The sequence below is a fragment of the Ctenopharyngodon idella genome, chromosome 11 (genome assembly GCF_019924925.1).
Source record: "Ctenopharyngodon idella isolate HZGC_01 chromosome 11, HZGC01, whole genome shotgun sequence".
Lineage (NCBI taxonomy): Eukaryota > Metazoa > Chordata > Actinopteri > Cypriniformes > Xenocyprididae > Ctenopharyngodon > Ctenopharyngodon idella.
Window position 1 is genome coordinate 19,990,816 of NC_067230.1, and position 17,356 is coordinate 20,008,171.

The window sequence follows — 17,356 nt, forward strand, 5'->3', positions numbered from 1 at the left end:
AACCACAGACCTTATTTCAGGCGATTTAGCAAAAACCCATCCGATGGAACAGAAGTCCTAAAATGCTAACTCGCTTCCTGGTTTTGCCTACAAAAACACGTCATCCCCGAGGTACTCTAATTGCACTTTCTCCCATTCATAATAATACGAGTGATGCGTTTTGTGTTATTCTATAGTCTTTGGTATAACACGAGTTCCCTCTGGTGGGCAGTTTGGCGCATCTCCTCTTATGCAACAAGAACGACACGTGCACGCGCAGTGGCTGTTTGCCGCCAGTCAGCTTGTCGTTTATAACCGCTGCACGCGCCTGGTGACTGACTAGTATTAGTTGAAACGATCACGTTTTGGATTAATACAGTTGTGTTTTTTAGGTTTGTGTGGATTCGTTCTAAACGCCTGGGGGTTGCAACTGTAGCCGGAGCAGACGGTAGATCCGGGTTTTAGCTCTCGTTTGTGGAGTCAGGATTGTGAAGCTCTGTAGGCCGCAGTGTCTAAGGTAAGACGGAAAGGCTAATGTTTATTTATTGTTTGGATCTATTTATAAGAACAATCTGAACAATATCAACTTGTTATGTGTCATATGATGATCCCATTGATATTAAAGGTATTTAATTCGTGTATTTACGACATGTAGGGTGGGTAGTTTCCGCATGTTTTCAAAAACAAAACGACTTTAGCTAGGTAGCTAACAAGCTAACAAAGCATTTTTCAGAATTCTCTACCGATAATACGAAGGATGTGGACAAATAACATACACACGTACATATAAGAACGTTATATGTGCTTATGGTGTCTAAATGTGTCCAAAATATGATAAATAACAAGACACTTCGCGATTGTACGTGAGAGGAACGTTTCATGAACCCGTCCACGTCCAGTCACGCATGTCCGTAAAACAGAAATGTACGGTATGAGTTTAAAGTGCTTTTTTAAACATATATAGTTCAGAGTCATAGATATGTTGTAATTTAGAATATACGTTTTATGTTTAAGTTTAACATTAAAACATCACTTAAAATACGGTTTTTCTTGCCTGCAGATCAACAACAACAACATGGCCGATGATTTGGACATCGAAGCAATGCTCGAGGCTCCATATAAAAAGGTGGGTGTTAATGCAAGTAAATAAACTCGGTCAGGAATCTGTTTAACTTTCATTTGAAACTGCTAACCAGTCGTGTTTTCTTTAAGTCTTTATTGTCAGATCAATAACTTTAATGTTTCTGTCATAGTGGTTTCAATGAATAAATTGCCCATCTATCTCTTTTTGTAGACTTGCCTATATCTCACCTCTACTCCCATGAATTCCAGTGTGAACTGTCAAAAAAATGAAGGTAGTAATTGCCCAATATATTGATGTACTGTGGTACCCTTGGTTGAAATATATAGGCAAAATGATAAATAGGTACCGCCAGAATAAATGCAGTGGATGCACATAAGAGCTGATATGAACTCTGTGGAGACTGTATTTGTTATTGTATGCATGGTATTCTTAGCTCCATATTTTTGTCATAAGGAAGTTTACTTCCAAAATGACTAGAACTAGTTTGCATGTCTTACAATATAAATATATGGCAGGTAACCACTGAAAATATATATTGGCTTAAAATGTCATAATCCTTAGTGCAGAAATCCTGGAGCTGACATACCCAAGCAAATCCACAGAGTCTCCTTATTCTCTATTCATCGCTTTGAAAAGAAACAGATTAATATACTGTAAATGTCATCTGTTATGGTAAAAAAAAAAAAAAAAAAAATGTTTATGCATGCTGCTGACATTTAATAATACTTAGAAATTGTAATTCTGCGGGTTTACAAACAGGAATTGATGGGGCTCAGCATATAATGTCATAACGTTCACCGTAAAATACATTTATCTTGTAAACTATCTAGCCTCTTAACAACAACAAAAGATCAACTCAACTTTAGATGGTCTGTGGGAGTCGCTATTACTAAGCCGTGTGAATCCCTGTTTGCTTCAGGGCGAGATGTGTGACTGAGGTGGCATCGAGCTCTTTCAATCCACGAAGGCAAATGGGGTGAAGATCACTGGAATGGCATCCACCACTGGAGCTCGTTTAGTGGCTGGCTGCTAGCGTTGCCACTTTGGGTCTTAGGCTCAGATAGCCTTGGTACTGAACCTATTGGGCTGCTTGATGAATGAAGTGTCTAAAAAAAAATGCTTTTTTTTTTTCTTTTTTTACACACCCAGCATAGCTCTAGCACTTGATTTTTATTTTTTGGCCGTCTTACACAAGTAATGCAAGCACTAGTAAGGAAGAACGACATTGGCAGCCATGTGGTTGGTTTCTTTCTAAAAGGTCCCCTTTGTATTTGTCGTCCTCCCACACAAACCCTGTAATGAACTCCCTATTTAATGATCATATCATATTCTCTTTTGTTCCCATCCCTTCTTTATCCTTACGACTTGAAATGTTTCGCCGTCCTCCTCATGCTGTCTTCTATCGACCCTGCTTAGGATGACAACAAGTCCATAAGTACCAATGGCCACGAGGAGCGGAGCAAGAAGTAAGCTTTTCCATTTTTCGAACTCTTTTAGTTTGACTTGCAAAATGCGCTCTCAATATTTTACTAACTAAACTTATTTTTTCAATTAAAAGGAAAAAGAAGAGCAAGAGTCGCAGCAAGAGTCGGGAGAGGAAGAGAAGCAGGAGTCGCGATCGCAAGAAGAGTCACGACCACAGGAGGAGCCGCAGCAGAGAGCGGAAGCGCAGCCGCAGCAGGGAGAGACGCCGCAGCCGTTCCAGGAGCAGGGAGCGTGGCGGTCGCTACAGAGCTCCATTGTACGTAGCCATCTTTTAATCTTTCTGTCAAGTGTCCACACAGCTCAGATGTAGTGCTCTTTGAATGTGTCTTTACTATAGTGAGCATGTTAACCTGAAGTAAAACATTCCCACAGTGCTCCTGATGAGTGTGAAAATGTCTTCCAGAGAACAATTACTAAGTATGCAGAGGAGTTTAGCTGCCATCCCGATTTATATCTGTTGTGAATCAGCAGAGAAGATGAGTAGAGTCCCCCAAAACAAGGCATTTGTTGTAGTGTGTACAACATTTACCCTTGTGTTCCCCATTGAAGCTTGCAGTATATATTTAGAACTAGCAGTAGAGCGATTAGTCGTAGCTACTGAGATTAAAAACCTTGAAAACCTTGTTTTTAAATCACAGTTCTGGCCTGAAATTTAACGGTGGTCCCAGGGGGAAGACTGGCCCACCACCTGTCATCAAACTAAGGTTTCTATGATACTATTTTTGTTGTGTGTGTGTGTGTGGGTAGTTGTGTATGAGTCAGACATGGAAAGTCTTTCCAAAAGTACTCACTGTAATTCTCTCTTAGCCGTAGAAGGTCTAGAAGCCGCAGTCCTTTCAAGAAAGACAAAAGCCCTATAAGGTAAGTTTATTTCGCCCAATGATGTTTTCCCCAACGAAATTGTTTGCTGATTATAGTCAATCATTGCTTGTTTGTTTTTGTGTTTTGTTAACAGACAGCCTATTGATAATCTCACCCCTGAGGAAAGGGATGCACGCACAGTGTTCTGCATGCAGCTGGCAGCTAGAATCCGACCACGAGACCTGGAGGAATTCTTTTCTGCAGTGGGAAAAGTCTGTTTGTCTATAGTTTGAACATTTTTACCTCTGTTGCCTGTTCTATTTTGGATTTGGATAGACACCTCTAATTTCATTTGTTCTTTTTGAAAGGTGCGAGATGTGCGAATCATCTCTGACAGAAACTCCAGAAGATCCAAAGGAATTGCTTACATTGAGTTTGTAGATGCCACCTCTGTACCTTTGGCAATAGGCCTATCCGGTCAAAGACTTCTCGGAGTACCAATCATTGTCCAGGCTTCACAGGTAACAGTCACCGAATGTGAGGAAAATTTGCAGTATTTGGTTGTAGATGTGATCTTATTCTAATTGGAAATTGTTTGATTTCCAGGCTGAGAAGAACAGAGCAGCTGCATTGGCAAACAACTTACAGAAGGGCAGTTCAGGACCTATGAGACTGTATGTTGGCTCATTACATTTCAACATCACAGAAGACATGCTCAGAGGCATCTTTGAACCATTTGGAAGGGTAAATGTTGCTGTCTATTATTTCATCACTTTATATTTTATATAATTTTTTTTTTTTTTTTTTTTTATTTAAACTGATTTTTCCTTGTTCATACAGATTGATAGTATTCAACTGATGATGGACAGTGAAACCGGACGATCTAAAGGATATGGCTTTATCACGGTAAGTTGTCTTGTGAAGATGTAGAATTTCTGACATTACAAGACAAATAGTTGGTGCCAAGCTCCAGAAGGTTATGCATCTTCTCAAGAGCTTATTAGCTTTCCTCTTTCTTCACAGTTTGCTGATGCCGAATGTGCTAAGAAGGCTCTGGAACAGCTTAATGGCTTTGAGTTGGCTGGCAGACCAATGAAAGTGGGACATGTGACGGAACGCACTGATGCCTCCACCGCCAGCTCCTTCCTGGACAATGACGAGCTGGAGAGGACAGGTATTGATCTGGGAACTACTGGAAGACTTCAACTCATGGCCAGACTGGCCGAAGGTAAGGATGTACTCCATGATCTGCTGTATTAACATGAATGGTTTTCTACTGCTATGAAGTGAGTAATGCATTGTGGCATTTTAAAATTTGTTTTCTGTTAGGTACTGGTCTGCAGATCCCACCTGCTGCACAACAGGCCCTTCAGATGAGTGGCTCCATGGTAGCCATGGCTGCAGCTACTGGTCAGTTCCTTATCTTTTGGGTTAAACATACATGTCTTTATTTATTTTTTGTAATTTAGTAAGGTCTATTGTAATCAACGTTCATTTTTTCTTTCAGCTGCTATGAACCCTGGATTAAGTTTTAACATCAACGTGCCCACAAACCAAGCTTTGAATCTACCATCGCAACCAATTGCAACACACTGTTTCCAGCTGTCTAACATGTTCAATCCAAACTCGTAAGTAGCGAGAGGAAGTTAAAGCTACATCTGTGTAGACAAAGTAATGTTAAAGGCTTTCTTTGCCTGAAATATAATCGCAGTGCTTTCTTGCAGAGAAAATGATCCTGGTTGGGAAATCGAAATTCAGGATGATGTCATTGAAGAGTGCAACAAACACGGTGGAGTCATTCATATATACGTGGACAAGAAATCCGCTGAAGTATGCGTCTTCCTTTAAACATTTGTCATTAATTATTAACTTCTAAAAAATGTGAGGCTTATGTACTTTAATTTGTTGACTTTATTTTTGTCAGGGTAATGTCTATGTGAAGTGTCCCACCATTCCTGCTGCCATGGCTGCAGTCAGTGCGTTACATGGACGCTGGTTTGGAGGTAATTCTAAATTCTGTCTAAATTATTAGACATTCACTCATCAGTCCACAGTTACAATCTATATTATTGTCTGAATTGTCATCTCACATTTTAATTTTGTATTTTAGGTAAAATGATCACAGCAGCTTATGTCCCACTTCCTACATACCACAACCTTTTCCCAGAGTCAGTGCAGGCTACACAGCTTCTTATGCCCAGTCGCCGGTGATCAATCATCCCTGGAAGACTCAACTTTTTCAGCCTTGCTCTTTTTAACTTTTGGACAACAATAACAGTTCTGCAAGCTGTGTCACAATTGTTTTGTTTCCTTTTAAGTTGGTTACAAAACCAGTAAGGTTAAAATTTCACTTGCATAGTGTCCTTACCGGCCTTGGACATTGAGAGAAGTTCTGTGGTTTGAAAAAAAAGTTTCCTATGTACAGCCTACTTACTGAATTTTGTTTCTTTTATTGTTCGTACATATTTTTTTCCCCTTCCACATATATTGTCTTTGTGATATATCTGATTGGCTTGTTTCTCACTTGAGGAAGTGTACAATATTGCCAGATACACAATATAAAATAAGTCATGATTTAATCTGCAGTTTTGATCAAACATCAACATATTCAGCTTTTTGGCTCTATGAGCTGTGGGAACTAAATGGCTGACAAATATCTTTTGTGTTCATTTAGAGGCCATAAGGTTTAGAAACATCTTGTTTTTTCTAATCAAGATTTGATTTTTGTAAAGTCCTTGATGAAAGTTCATTTCAAATAAAGCCAAGATAACTGAAAATGTTTGGTTCTTGCTTAATTTGAACAATTAATTGTGTGAATTGTTTGAAAAAACAAAAACAAGTGGTTTGCATTAGCTATGTTTCCATCCAAAGTTATGAATTTAACTTATGCGCAAATTTGTAATGTCGCATAAAACATTTGCGAATAAAGCACTGTTTCCACCCAGTGAGCTGAAGAGAACAAAATCGTCACTTCCTGATAAACTGGTGCTAAATATCACTAAGAAAAATGGAAGTTGCTGTCCCGTCGCAAGATCACGTGTCTTTTTTGATGTATTTATTCGTTAAAGTGTTTCCATCACAGTTTATGCATCGCATACATTTATCAGTCATTTGAGTTTTTTATGGGCATTTTTAGAATTTATGCACATCTTACCGTTTCCATCCAACGTTTTTTTTTTATGCGATATACCAAAATGCGCATAAAAATGGGTGGATGGAAACATGGCTACTGACTTACATAGTATTTTATTTTCTTTTTTTTTTTTTTTTTTTTTTCATACTATGGAAGTCAATGTTGCCCCACAACTGTTTGGTTACAAACATTCTTCAAAACATCTTCAAGCCAACTGCTTGAGTAGTAATTGGATTAAACTGCAAAAGTGTAATTTAAATAATCATTTAATCTGTAATATGTACAAAAAATATTTTCAAAATACAAAAGATTTCACATTAGCTTCAAGTAGATTAACTATTAAAGTGGATGACCATAATTGTTATATCATCTCTGTACATTCTTGCCAAATCCTGGGGCAGACTGAGCATTTTGGCTATGCGCTTAGTTTCAATGGAGCCGCAGCCATCGCTGCCCAGAGCGTGACGTATCAGATGAGTTGCACTGTTCTCATCCTCCAGAGCAGAGAGAGCTCTACTCTTCCTCTCCTGCAGCAGTCTATGCATCTGTCCCACTGTAAAAGATAGTCCAGAAACTGGCATCTTCCACTGGATGTCAGACAGGTGTTCCCCTAAGACTTGCACAACAGTCTGCCTATGCATCAGTTCCCAGAGACCATCAGTAGCTAGAATCAAGAATTTGTCCTGGGGTCGCAATTTATGATATGTGATTTCTGGCTCTGCTGTGAGGTAAGGTGGTGTGTGGTAGTTCGGGGGCAGCATTTTTGCATTTTCGTTCCCGACCAGCAGCTCTGGCTGTGCCTCGTAGATGCGATTCAAGAGCTCACTGCTCCACTTGAACTTCATGTCTCCAAAAGCCCTGAAAGGTATTAACAAACCCAATAACCTGTCATGTTTCACCACTGTCTTGTGCTCTGAAGCAGGATGCTCAGAGAGAACTCGTTGCATCTCGTCTGAGTTGTGGGCGTTATGGTCATTGGTAATAGTGAGAGCCGACCACTTCCCATCATCCCCTTGGACCCCAAGAACTGCTCTGCTGTCACCCAGATTGGCCACATGAAGATCTTCTCGGTCCACGTGAGCCACACAAGCCGTGCATCCCGACAGAGCCACTCTGAGAGGTGTGAAATGAGCAAAGGGAACCCCAAAGTCCACCTGGGCCTCCAAGGATATATCGTTGTCCAATCTCTTGAAAGCACTTCTTAAAGCTGTTTGTATGTCATTGTCATCGTCATCATCCTCATGAAGGTCTATCCTCTCCTGCCAGTATGTCCTCAGACTATTGAAGTATAGTTTGCCAGAATCTGTGCTAACATAGTCGTTGGGATGCTTGTGCCATTGTAGCACCGGAAGCACAGGCCGTTCACTCTCCACAGCCTCCTCTATATCATTTAAAGTCTTCAGTGGAAGCAGAGACACGGCTATGTAGTAGAAGAGACGTTCACTAACTGCTTGTGCGCAAGCAGACCCTGCATGACCATCAAACACTCCGAACAGCATGCCATGGTTCTGTAGACATGTTGCAGCACTCCGACGGTCTTCGCTTGGGGAGTTTGATGGTAAGATATTACTATCAAACCCTTTTATTGACACATTATACCGTCCATCATAGCCATTTGCTTTTAAACTATACTCATTAGCCTTTAAAACATAGTTTATTTGTGGGAGTGACATCTGTTTTGCCTTGCCATTGTATTTTCTTCTGGGGATTAGAAGCATTGGTGGATGTGTGCAGGCTGTAGATTTTGAGGAATGAAAATGCCTTGTGTGCAATAAAGTGATTCTATTTACAGTCACATATCCCTGCAGTGCTGCTGTCCATCTAGGTAATGACCACTGATGTCTGAGGTGGTGCAGTGAAGTTGAAGACATTTGTGCAAAGAGATGTTGTGGATGGATTCTGAACCTGCAAATGTTTTATATTAATAGAGTATTTCACGAGTGAAATCTAATCAAACCAATGTAAGCATTTGAGATTTACTGTGCTAAGGAAGTATACATACAGGCCTACATATCAGTGACTGAATTAGTATACAGTTCAGCCATACTGTACAATGGCAACAACAACATGATTGCATGCCAGAGAAACTGTTCCTAAAAGCTCTGAAGACACCAAATGATTCATTTTTAATAAATACAAATATAGAGATATAGATGGAATTGTATAGCCTACCTTTCTTTTAGAACCGATCTGTTTTTTCAGACTTTACATTTCACAGAGCTACTTCCTCATCTTTACACGTTGTTTTATTTCAAGGGAAGGACAAAGTCCATTCTATTAATATTTATTCTTAATCTTAACTGAGCCGGAGCACGCCTACCTCATGCAGTCTTTTTGCTGCTCGAAAATTAATTTCAGAAATGCTACCTAATAAAAAAATAATGGAAGCCCATTTCCGCCACATAAATAAAAATCTTGGGTAAATCAATGATGACACAAAAGTCATAACTATGACATAAACCGTCTAAATTTTGAGATGTTACATCATATTTTTGGGATAAAAAGTCGAGGTTATGACATAAAACGCATCATTATGACATTAGATTAGATATTAGATACTATTAAGTGATAATTATAATAAAAGTAGAAATTATGAAATGAGAATGTCATGATATTTTTGTCATAATTTCTATAATAATAATAATAATAATAATGAAAAATCATCGAAAATTCGTAACATAGGCCTGCTACATATGATTATATGATTTTATCAGAACGTTCAGTACGTAATTATGTAATGACGCAAGGAAGCGCCGAATCGGTTATTTGAATTAACTGTTCAAAAGAACCGATTCGCGGAAATGAGTTGGAGTTCCCATCACTACTTTGGAGAAAATATATAAACCGCAGTTTTAATTATAATGTTGTGTGACAGGAGAAACTAAAAACTAAAGCTATCTTTTATTCAACGATGCTGATTTTTCCCAAATAAACTAAACATATATAAGCATTTCCAAGGACAGAGGAACCTGTTACATAGCAGCATTGTATTGCTTCATATTTACAATTTTTGGGATAAAAAGTCGAGGTTATGACATAAAACGCATCATTATGACATTAGATTAAATATTAGATACTATTAAGTAATAATTATAATAAAAGTAGAAATTATGAAATGAGAATGTCATGATATTTTTGTCATAATTTCTACTTTTTATGTCATAATTATTGCTTTCTGTGTAAAATAATAATAATAATAATGAAAAACATCGAAAATTCGTAACATAGGCCTGCTACATATGATTATATATATGATTTTATCAGAACGTTGAGAGACGTAATTATGTAATGACGCAAGGTAGCGCCGAATCGGTTATTTGAATTAACTGTTCAAAAGAACCGATTCGCGGAAATGAGTTGGAGTTCCCATCACTACTTTGGAGAAAATATATAAACCGCAGTTTTAAGTATAATGTTGTGTGACAGGAGAAACTAAAAACTAAAGCTATCTTTTTATTTTTTTTATTTTTTTATGATTTTTTCCCAAATAAACTAAACATATATAAGCATTTCCAAGGACAGAGGAACCTGTTACATAGCAGCATTGTATTGCTTCATATTTACAATTTCCGGTAAAAGAAACAAGACAGGCTTAGTTTTTAACCAATAGACTCCGTAAACGACACAAAAACCCGCCCACAAGAGACACAGATAACCAATGAGAGTTATAATAACAGACGCCCCGCCCCCGATGTATGTTCGTCTTGTATAAGCATCCACGAGTGTTTTGAGAGCTTATGACACACTGTTTTATGGCGACAGTGGGCATGTCCTCGCTTCTGAAGCTGCACGAATAATACTATTATTTATCGGACGGGCTTATTGGTTTACGTAGGCTTTAAAATAAGTTATTTTTTAATATATCTATCATTGTTTATGTTGAACACTGTAATTGCAAAAACATGATGAACAGGACTTTATCGACGAAACTTCTGGGCTCCATGTGTGGGATCTCCAGCCCTCGACTGAGATTCGCTCAAAGCGCTGCGAACGCTGTACAAATGCAGAAAGGTACAGTTTTAGTAAATCTCATTTTCTAGTCTAGACTAACAGTGACGCAGTTAGCTTGTGTACTCTAGGAGGCTTTGCTAATATACATTAGCACACTTGCATGTAAATACATGCTTGACTTTCTTGTAAGGCTCTATTTATTCTAAGTCACTGTAACTCTTAGTGCTGATAACCATATCTGTCTTATTCCACAGAACTGATCAAAAGTAGGGAACTTGAAAAGGATGAGCTGAGACCTCTGTATATGGATTTTCAGGCCACCACACCCATGGTACCCATCTGCTGTTGTCATCCTAATTATACTAAATTAACTAATCAAATTCGTGAATCTAGTGCATGAGAACATTTCTGGGATGTTTACATCCCATTGTTTTCATTGAAAATTGTTGTTTACATCTGATGCAACAGGACCCAAGGGTTTTGGATGCCATGCTCCCCTATCAAGTGAATTACTACGGGAACCCACATTCCAGGACTCATGCTTACGGATGGGAGAGTGAGAGCGCAATGGAAAAAGCAAGAAAAGTAAGTTTTATCCTTCAAAAAAAAAACATGTTTTACTCAAATCAAGAAGCAAGAATGTATTTTATTGAATCCGATAGCCGAGAGCTTTATTAATATCAAAGCATAATATTTAGGTTTAGACAAAAATGCACTGTTTACTGTAACACCAATGTTTATTTCCTCTCCAGCAAGTTGCAGCTCTTATTGGTGCTGACCCAAGGGAGATTGTGTTCACCAGTGGTGCGACTGAGTCCAACAATATGTCAATCAAAGTAAGTATGTCATTACTGTGAGGCAAGATTAGGATTAGGAGGAAGTGGGACGCTGGGACACAAATGACTTTGCATATTCTAAAATAAACAAATAGGTGAAGTTTATATATGATCCACTGCATTAGTAATTAAGAATAACTAAAAAAAACTCTTGATTATGTCATGTCTTTTCTTGTCTTTAGGGTGTGGCTCGGTTTTATAAGGCTAAGAAAAAGCACATTATTACCACCCAGACCGAACACAAGTGTGTGCTGGACTCGTGTCGTGTTCTGGAGGCAGAGGGTTTTGATATAACTTATTTACCTGTGAAAGAAAATGGGCTGATTGACCTGAAGGTAAGCATTCTTAAGGGGGAAGCATCATTATTTATATAATGACATTATTTTGCTTTTCAAATAAGTTTTAGACACTCACCTGGTCTTCTATTTTCAATGTCAATGCCAGCTTTATTTGTATAGCACTATTCAAACAACACATGTTGACCAATGTGCGTTACAACATCTCAGTATAAAAACAAATCAATACAATATTAATAATAACAATAATACACACATTTACAAAAAAAAAAATAAAAAAAAAAAAAATATATATATATATAATATAATTTATTTCTGTGATGCAAAGCTGAATTTTCAGCATCATTACTCCAGTCCTCAGTGTCACATGATCCTTCAGAAATCATTCTAATATGATGATTTGATACTCAGTTATTATCAATGTTGAAAACAGTTGTGTTGCTTAATATTTTTTTGAAACCTGTGATACTTTTTCCAGGATTCATTGATGAATAAAAGGTTAAAAAGAACAGCATTTATTCAAAATATAAATCTTTTCTAACAATATAAATCTTTATTATCACTTTTTATCAATTTAACACATCCGTGCTGAATAAAAGTATTAATTTCTTTCAAAAAAAAGAAAGAAAAAAAATGACTGACCCCAAACTTTTGAACGGTAGTGTATATTGTTACAAAAGATTTCTATTTTAAATAAATGCTGATATTTTTTAACTTTTTATTCATCAATGAATCCTGAAAAAAGTATCACAGGTTCCAAAACAATATTAAGCAGCACAACTGTTTCCAACACTGATAATAAATCAGCATATTATAATGATTTCTGAAGGATCATGTGACACTGAAGACTGGAGTAATGATGCTGAAAATTCAGCTTTGCATCACAGAAATAAATTATATTTTAAAGTATATTAAAATAGAAAATCATAATTTTAAATTGTAATAATATTTCACAATTTTATTGTTTTTTCTGTATTTATTATGAAATAAATGCAGCCTTAATGAGCATAAGAGACTTAGTTCAAAAACATTAAAAATAGTAATGTTTCCAAACTTGCAATTTTGAGACTCTTAAATGTCAGACAAGATTTCATCTTGGCCAGGTTTCTCAGATGAAAAAAGCTTGACTTTACCACATGATTTATTAGTATGTTCAACTTCAGAGAGCTATCAGTAAAAACACCCAAGTTTTTCTTTAACGTTCATTGACAGTGGGCCAAAATTTAGCTCCTCTGGGGCCGAACGCTACAACCTCCGTCTTGTTTTCATTAAGATATAAGAAATTAGAAGCCAGCCATGCTTTAATATCAGAGAGGCAGGACATTAGAGGTTCTAAACTATTTCCATTAGTTAATGGTAAATATATTCGTAAGTCATCCGCATAGCAGTGAAATGCTATGTTGTGTTTTCTAAAAATATCCCCCAATGGGAGCATGTAAAGTGAAAAAAGCGTGGGGGCCAGGATGGAGCCTTGAGGCACACCACACATAAGCTCTCGATGTATATGATCCAAATCGTACTGCCATGCTTCTGTCAGTCAAGTATGATTTAAACCAATTTAGGGCCTTACCCTGAAACCCTACATACTCTTCTAGCCGTGAAAGCAGCACCGTATGATCTATTGTATCGAAGGCTGCAGTTTGACAAATAGGGAGTCCTGCCCCAAACAAACTCCAAATTGGTTGAAATAATGTTTTTATGGCTGCCTTAATATTGTTAAGGGCTGATATTGGCACCTACATTTGTCTTTAAAAAATAAATTAGTTTTTTTAAATATATTTTAAAGACTTTAAAAATCTAAGTATACACACAAATACAAATGTATTTTTTTTATATATATATATATACACACACACACACACACACACACACATACATATTTTATGTAAACACAAACTTTTATGTTAGATGCGATTATTTGCGATTAATCAATCTGACAGCACTAATATATATATAATATATATATATATATATATATATATATATATATATATATATATATATATATATATACTTTGCTTTCTCAGCATTTAGAGGAAGCAATCCGTCCTGATACAAGCTTGGTGTCCATAATGACTGTCAACAATGAGATTGGTGTCAAACAGCCAATCAAAGAAATAGGTAACCTTTATTATCAACATCATTCTCTAAATATATACCTGTCAGTCTTCATATCATCTTTATCAATGATGTTTTTGATTTCAGGTCATCTGTGTAGGTCCAAAAATGTGTTCTTCCACACTGATGCCGCTCAGGCTGTTGGAAAGATCCCTGTTAATGTCACTGACTGGAAAGTGGACCTGATGTCCATCAGCGGCCATAAGATCTATGGACCCAAAGGTAGCACATTCTACATTTCAACGCACAACGGTTGCATTATTCAAAATATATTAATAAGTGTTAGTGTTTATTAGGAGTTGGGGCGTTGTACGTGAGGAGAAGACCCAGAATTCGTATTGAGCCTTTGCAGAACGGAGGAGGTCAGGAAAGGGGGCTTCGTTCAGGGACCGTCCCCACACCTCTAGTCGTAGGCCTCGGAGCTGCCTGTGAGGTTGCCCAGCAAGAGTTAGAGGTAGAGTTGTAAAAAGTGCTCATTTAAAATGCTTTGCTACTGCTAGTCTAAATTTGCTAACATGCAGGTTTCGTTTTCTGTTTATTTTCAGTACGATCACAAGCATGTGACATTGCTTGCTAATCGCCTCGTGCGGAAGATCATGTCTGAGATTCCTGATGTTGTGATGAATGGAGACCCAGATCAGAGGTACTCAGGTGAGACTCGACTTTCCAATTGTCAGTTTTTCTTAGTAAGGATCAAAGTTGACTTGGGTTTATAATCTCAAACACTTTCCTCCTTCAGGATGCATTAATTTATCATTTGCCTACGTTGAGGGGGAGAGTCTGTTGATGGCGTTAAAAGATGTTGCACTTTCATCTGGAAGGTTAGTAGTTTAAAATGTCTAACCAGGGTTTATAAATATGCAGGTGACATGGAGAAAAGAGGACACATTGTTCATTTACATATACTACCCACGTACAGAGCTGGTTGAAATTCAGCAGTTATCCTTCGACTAAAACTATTAGAAATATTTTTGTTTATTGAAATAAGACTGAAATAATAAAATATAAATATTAGATGAAAAACCAACATTTTATTTTTTAATTTATTTTAATATAGTTGCCAAGGCAACATTTAAAATTTTCATTTAAAGTTGAAGCGCTAAAATTACTAACTGGAAATAAATATATAACTAAAACTGAAAGTAAAACTGAAATAAAAAATAAATTAAACCTGAACAATAATGTTTAGAATAAAATAGAAAAGCGCATTGCAAAATTACTAAAAATTAAAATGAAAACTGACAATATACAATTAAAAGCTAATTCAAAATATTAATAAAACTATAATAGTAAAAAAAATAATACTGTCTGACATTAAATGTTTTTATTCAGAAAGTATATTAAAGGGTTAGTTCACCCAAAAATGAAAATAATGTCATTTATTACTCACCCTCATGCCGTTCCACACCAGTAAGACCTTTGTTAATCTTCAGAACGCAAATTGAGATATTTTTGTTGAAATCCGATGGCTCAGTGAGGCCTGCATAGCCAGCAATGACATTTCCTCTCTCAAGATCCATTAATGTACTAAAAACATATTTAAATCAGTTCATGTGAGTACAGTGGTTCAATATTAATATTATAAAGCAACGAGAATATTTTTGGTGCACCAAAAAAATGTGATGGCCGATTTCAAAACACTGCTTCATGAAGATTTGGAGCGTTATGAATCAGCGTGTCGAATCATGATTCGGATCGCGAGTCAAACCGCCAAACTGCTGAAATCACGTGACTTTGGCGCTCCGAACTGCGGATTCGACACGCTGATTCATAACGCTCCGAAGCTTCATGAAGCAGTGTTTTGAAATCGGCCATCACTATATAAGTCGTTATATTGTTTTTTTGCCGCACCAAAAATATTCTTGTCGCTTTATAATATTAATATTGAACCACTGTACTCACATGAACTGATTTAAATATGTTTTTAGTACATTAATGGATCTTGAGAGAGGAAATGTCATTGCTCCCTATGCAGGCCTCACTGAGCCATCGGATTTAAACAAAAATTTCTTAATTTGTGTTCCGAAGATTAACGAAGGTCTTACGGGTGTGGAACGGCATGAGGGTGAGTAATTAATGACATTATTTTCATTTTTGGGTGAACTAACCCTTTAAGTAATTTTTTTTTTTTTTTTTTTTTAAGGTTTCTCCTGGGAAAATAGAATTTTTATCAAATGTCAGATTTTATATAGATTGATTTTGGTCTTGTTTGTAGAGATAATATTGTATATAATTATTTGAAATATTATTGTTATGATCATTTTAAATGTTTAGTTTGCCATGAATATAGCCTTTGATGCTGATATGTTGATAAAATGATAAATAAATGAATAAAACTCTTGCAGTGAGTTGAGTGTGTTCTTGTTGCAGCGCCTGCACGTCTGCTTCCCTGGAGCCCTCGTATGTTCTCAGAGCAATAGGGACAGATGAGGACTTGGCGCACTCTTCTATTCGGTTTGTAGTTTTTACATAATATCAGTCGAAATGTTTATTGTGGTTTTGTGTTCCTTTATCTAAGTCTTAGTGCTCAGTACTCAGTGCAACATGGTTCCTGCTTGAACCATGAGCACACACATACTGTAATAAGGGGATCTGATGATGCATGTGACCATTGTTTTTCTCAGATTTGGAATTGGCAGATTTACCACAGAGGAGGAAGTGGACTACACAGCGGAGAAGTGCATTCAGCATGTCAAGCGGTTGAGGGAGATGAGGTGAGCTATTCATGCTTGATTTTAATCAGTTTTGCATCTGACCTGGCATCCCACATCATGGAAAACATGCGAATGTTTAAAATTAACAAATCCTCATCATGTAATCACAAACAACTGGAAAAGTAATGAAAGGTTATTAGTTAAAACCCCTGTGAACTGGATCTTTGGAATGTTGTAACCTGTTTTTTTTGTTTTGTTTTTTGTCTATTAGTCCATTATGGGAAATGGTCCAGGAGGGCATTGACCTTAAGAGCATCAAATGGACCCAGCACTGAATCATTCTCAGCTGACGAAGTACAGCTTAATTAGACTGCCATACCCAGATCTTATTCCTTCATTAAACACGCACAATTTTATTTCCCAATTTTGGGGATTTAAACTGTCTATGTGGAGATATTAAGTGCATTTGGATGAATTGCAGTTGTTACAGAGATGTGGAGTTTTTGACAGTTTTTTTTTTTTTTGTATGTTCACAGTTTATAGTGTGAGTAAATCACTCAAAATATAATTTCAAAGACATCTTATTATGAACATGCTTTGAATGAATATTTTAGAGTGTTTGAGCAAATCATAATATATACCGCAAAACACTTTAGGGGTCTACCATATTGTCCCAGTCCTGAGACCAGCAGAATTCATTTCAGTAATAAGTGGTTTTATTACATTAAGCCTTGTGTTAGGCAAGTCAGATGCTAATTCAAAGTTAGTTTATGAGTAAAGTTTTTCTTAACATGAAGTACACCAGCTCAAAACCTTATTTTGCACAAGATAAAAAAAGGATAATAGGTGTCATTAAATTCACCTGCCCATTAAAAATGTATTGTGTACGTCTTCATGCTTATTGTCTAGTATAAGCTCATGTTGTCTTCCATGATTGCAGTTCACAAATTCTGTAGCGTCTGTTGTAAAATCGTTTCATTCAAGAATGTTATACTAATAAAAAGCCAAACCAATTTTGT

General features: G+C 36.9%; 3 protein-coding genes across 6 annotated transcripts; 2 read left to right on the forward strand and 1 right to left on the reverse strand.

Annotated features, from left to right (window-relative positions):
- The first annotated feature begins 233 nt into the window (after window positions 1-233).
- rbm39a (RNA binding motif protein 39a) lies at window positions 234-6,126 on the forward strand. 4 transcript variants are annotated; one of them, XM_051912226.1, is made up of 18 exons: window positions 241-496; window positions 1,040-1,105; window positions 1,274-1,334; window positions 1,983-2,132; window positions 2,480-2,529; window positions 2,622-2,804; window positions 3,187-3,252; window positions 3,356-3,409; window positions 3,504-3,621; window positions 3,718-3,870; window positions 3,956-4,093; window positions 4,190-4,255; window positions 4,373-4,577; window positions 4,679-4,759; window positions 4,857-4,977; window positions 5,074-5,179; window positions 5,274-5,352; window positions 5,460-6,126. In XM_051912226.1, exons 9-18 carry the CDS (start codon window positions 3,559-3,561, stop codon window positions 5,558-5,560), a joined length of 1,113 nt encoding a protein of 370 aa, XP_051768186.1. In that variant the 5' UTR covers window positions 241-496; window positions 1,040-1,105; window positions 1,274-1,334; window positions 1,983-2,132; window positions 2,480-2,529; window positions 2,622-2,804; window positions 3,187-3,252; window positions 3,356-3,409; window positions 3,504-3,558; the 3' UTR covers window positions 5,561-6,126. The 4 variants fall into 4 exon arrangements, with proteins under 4 accessions (XP_051768183.1, XP_051768185.1, XP_051768184.1 ...); XM_051912224.1 differs by lacking the exon at window positions 1,983-2,132 and having other exon boundaries at window positions 240-496; XM_051912223.1 differs by lacking the exons at window positions 1,274-1,334; window positions 1,983-2,132 and having other exon boundaries at window positions 234-496.
- si:ch211-15p9.2 (uncharacterized protein LOC562650 homolog) lies at window positions 5,833-8,956 on the reverse strand. The gene is made up of 2 exons (XM_051912227.1): window positions 8,655-8,956; window positions 5,833-8,387 (listed from the first exon to the last, which is right to left on the reverse strand). Exon 2 carries the CDS (start codon window positions 8,351-8,353, stop codon window positions 6,815-6,817), a length of 1,539 nt encoding a protein of 512 aa, XP_051768187.1. The 5' UTR covers window positions 8,354-8,387; window positions 8,655-8,956; the 3' UTR covers window positions 5,833-6,814.
- Window positions 8,957-10,165: 1,209 nt separating this feature from the next.
- On the forward strand, window positions 10,166-17,350 carry nfs1 (NFS1 cysteine desulfurase). Its single transcript, XM_051912462.1, has 13 exons — window positions 10,166-10,493; window positions 10,688-10,764; window positions 10,902-11,018; window positions 11,186-11,269; window positions 11,452-11,604; window positions 13,593-13,686; window positions 13,771-13,905; window positions 13,980-14,137; window positions 14,229-14,334; window positions 14,423-14,504; window positions 16,054-16,137; window positions 16,308-16,397; window positions 16,609-17,350. Exons 1-13 carry the CDS (start codon window positions 10,385-10,387, stop codon window positions 16,670-16,672), a joined length of 1,353 nt encoding a protein of 450 aa, XP_051768422.1. The 5' UTR covers window positions 10,166-10,384; the 3' UTR covers window positions 16,673-17,350.
- The last annotated feature ends 6 nt before the right edge of the window (window positions 17,351-17,356 follow it).

Coding starts and splice junctions, on each gene's coding strand:
- nfs1 (XM_051912462.1), top strand. CDS start 10,385: ATGATGAACAGGACTTTATCGACGAAACTTCTGGGCTCCATGTGTGGG. Junction 13,687..13,770: donor ACAGCCAATCAAAGAAATAG/GTAACCTTTATT, acceptor TTTTGATTTCAG/GTCATCTGTGTAGGTCCAAA. Junction 14,505..16,053: donor GTTGCACTTTCATCTGGAAG/GTTAGTAGTTTA, acceptor TTCTTGTTGCAG/CGCCTGCACGTCTGCTTCCC.
- si:ch211-15p9.2 (XM_051912227.1), bottom strand. CDS start 8,353: ATGTCTTCAACTTCACTGCACCACCTCAGACATCAGTGGTCATTACCT.
- rbm39a (XM_051912223.1), top strand. CDS start 1,055: ATGGCCGATGATTTGGACATCGAAGCAATGCTCGAGGCTCCATATAAA. Junction 2,530..2,621: donor CACGAGGAGCGGAGCAAGAA/GTAAGCTTTTCC, acceptor TTCAATTAAAAG/GAAAAAGAAGAGCAAGAGTC. Junction 5,180..5,273: donor TGGACAAGAAATCCGCTGAA/GTATGCGTCTTC, acceptor TATTTTTGTCAG/GGTAATGTCTATGTGAAGTG.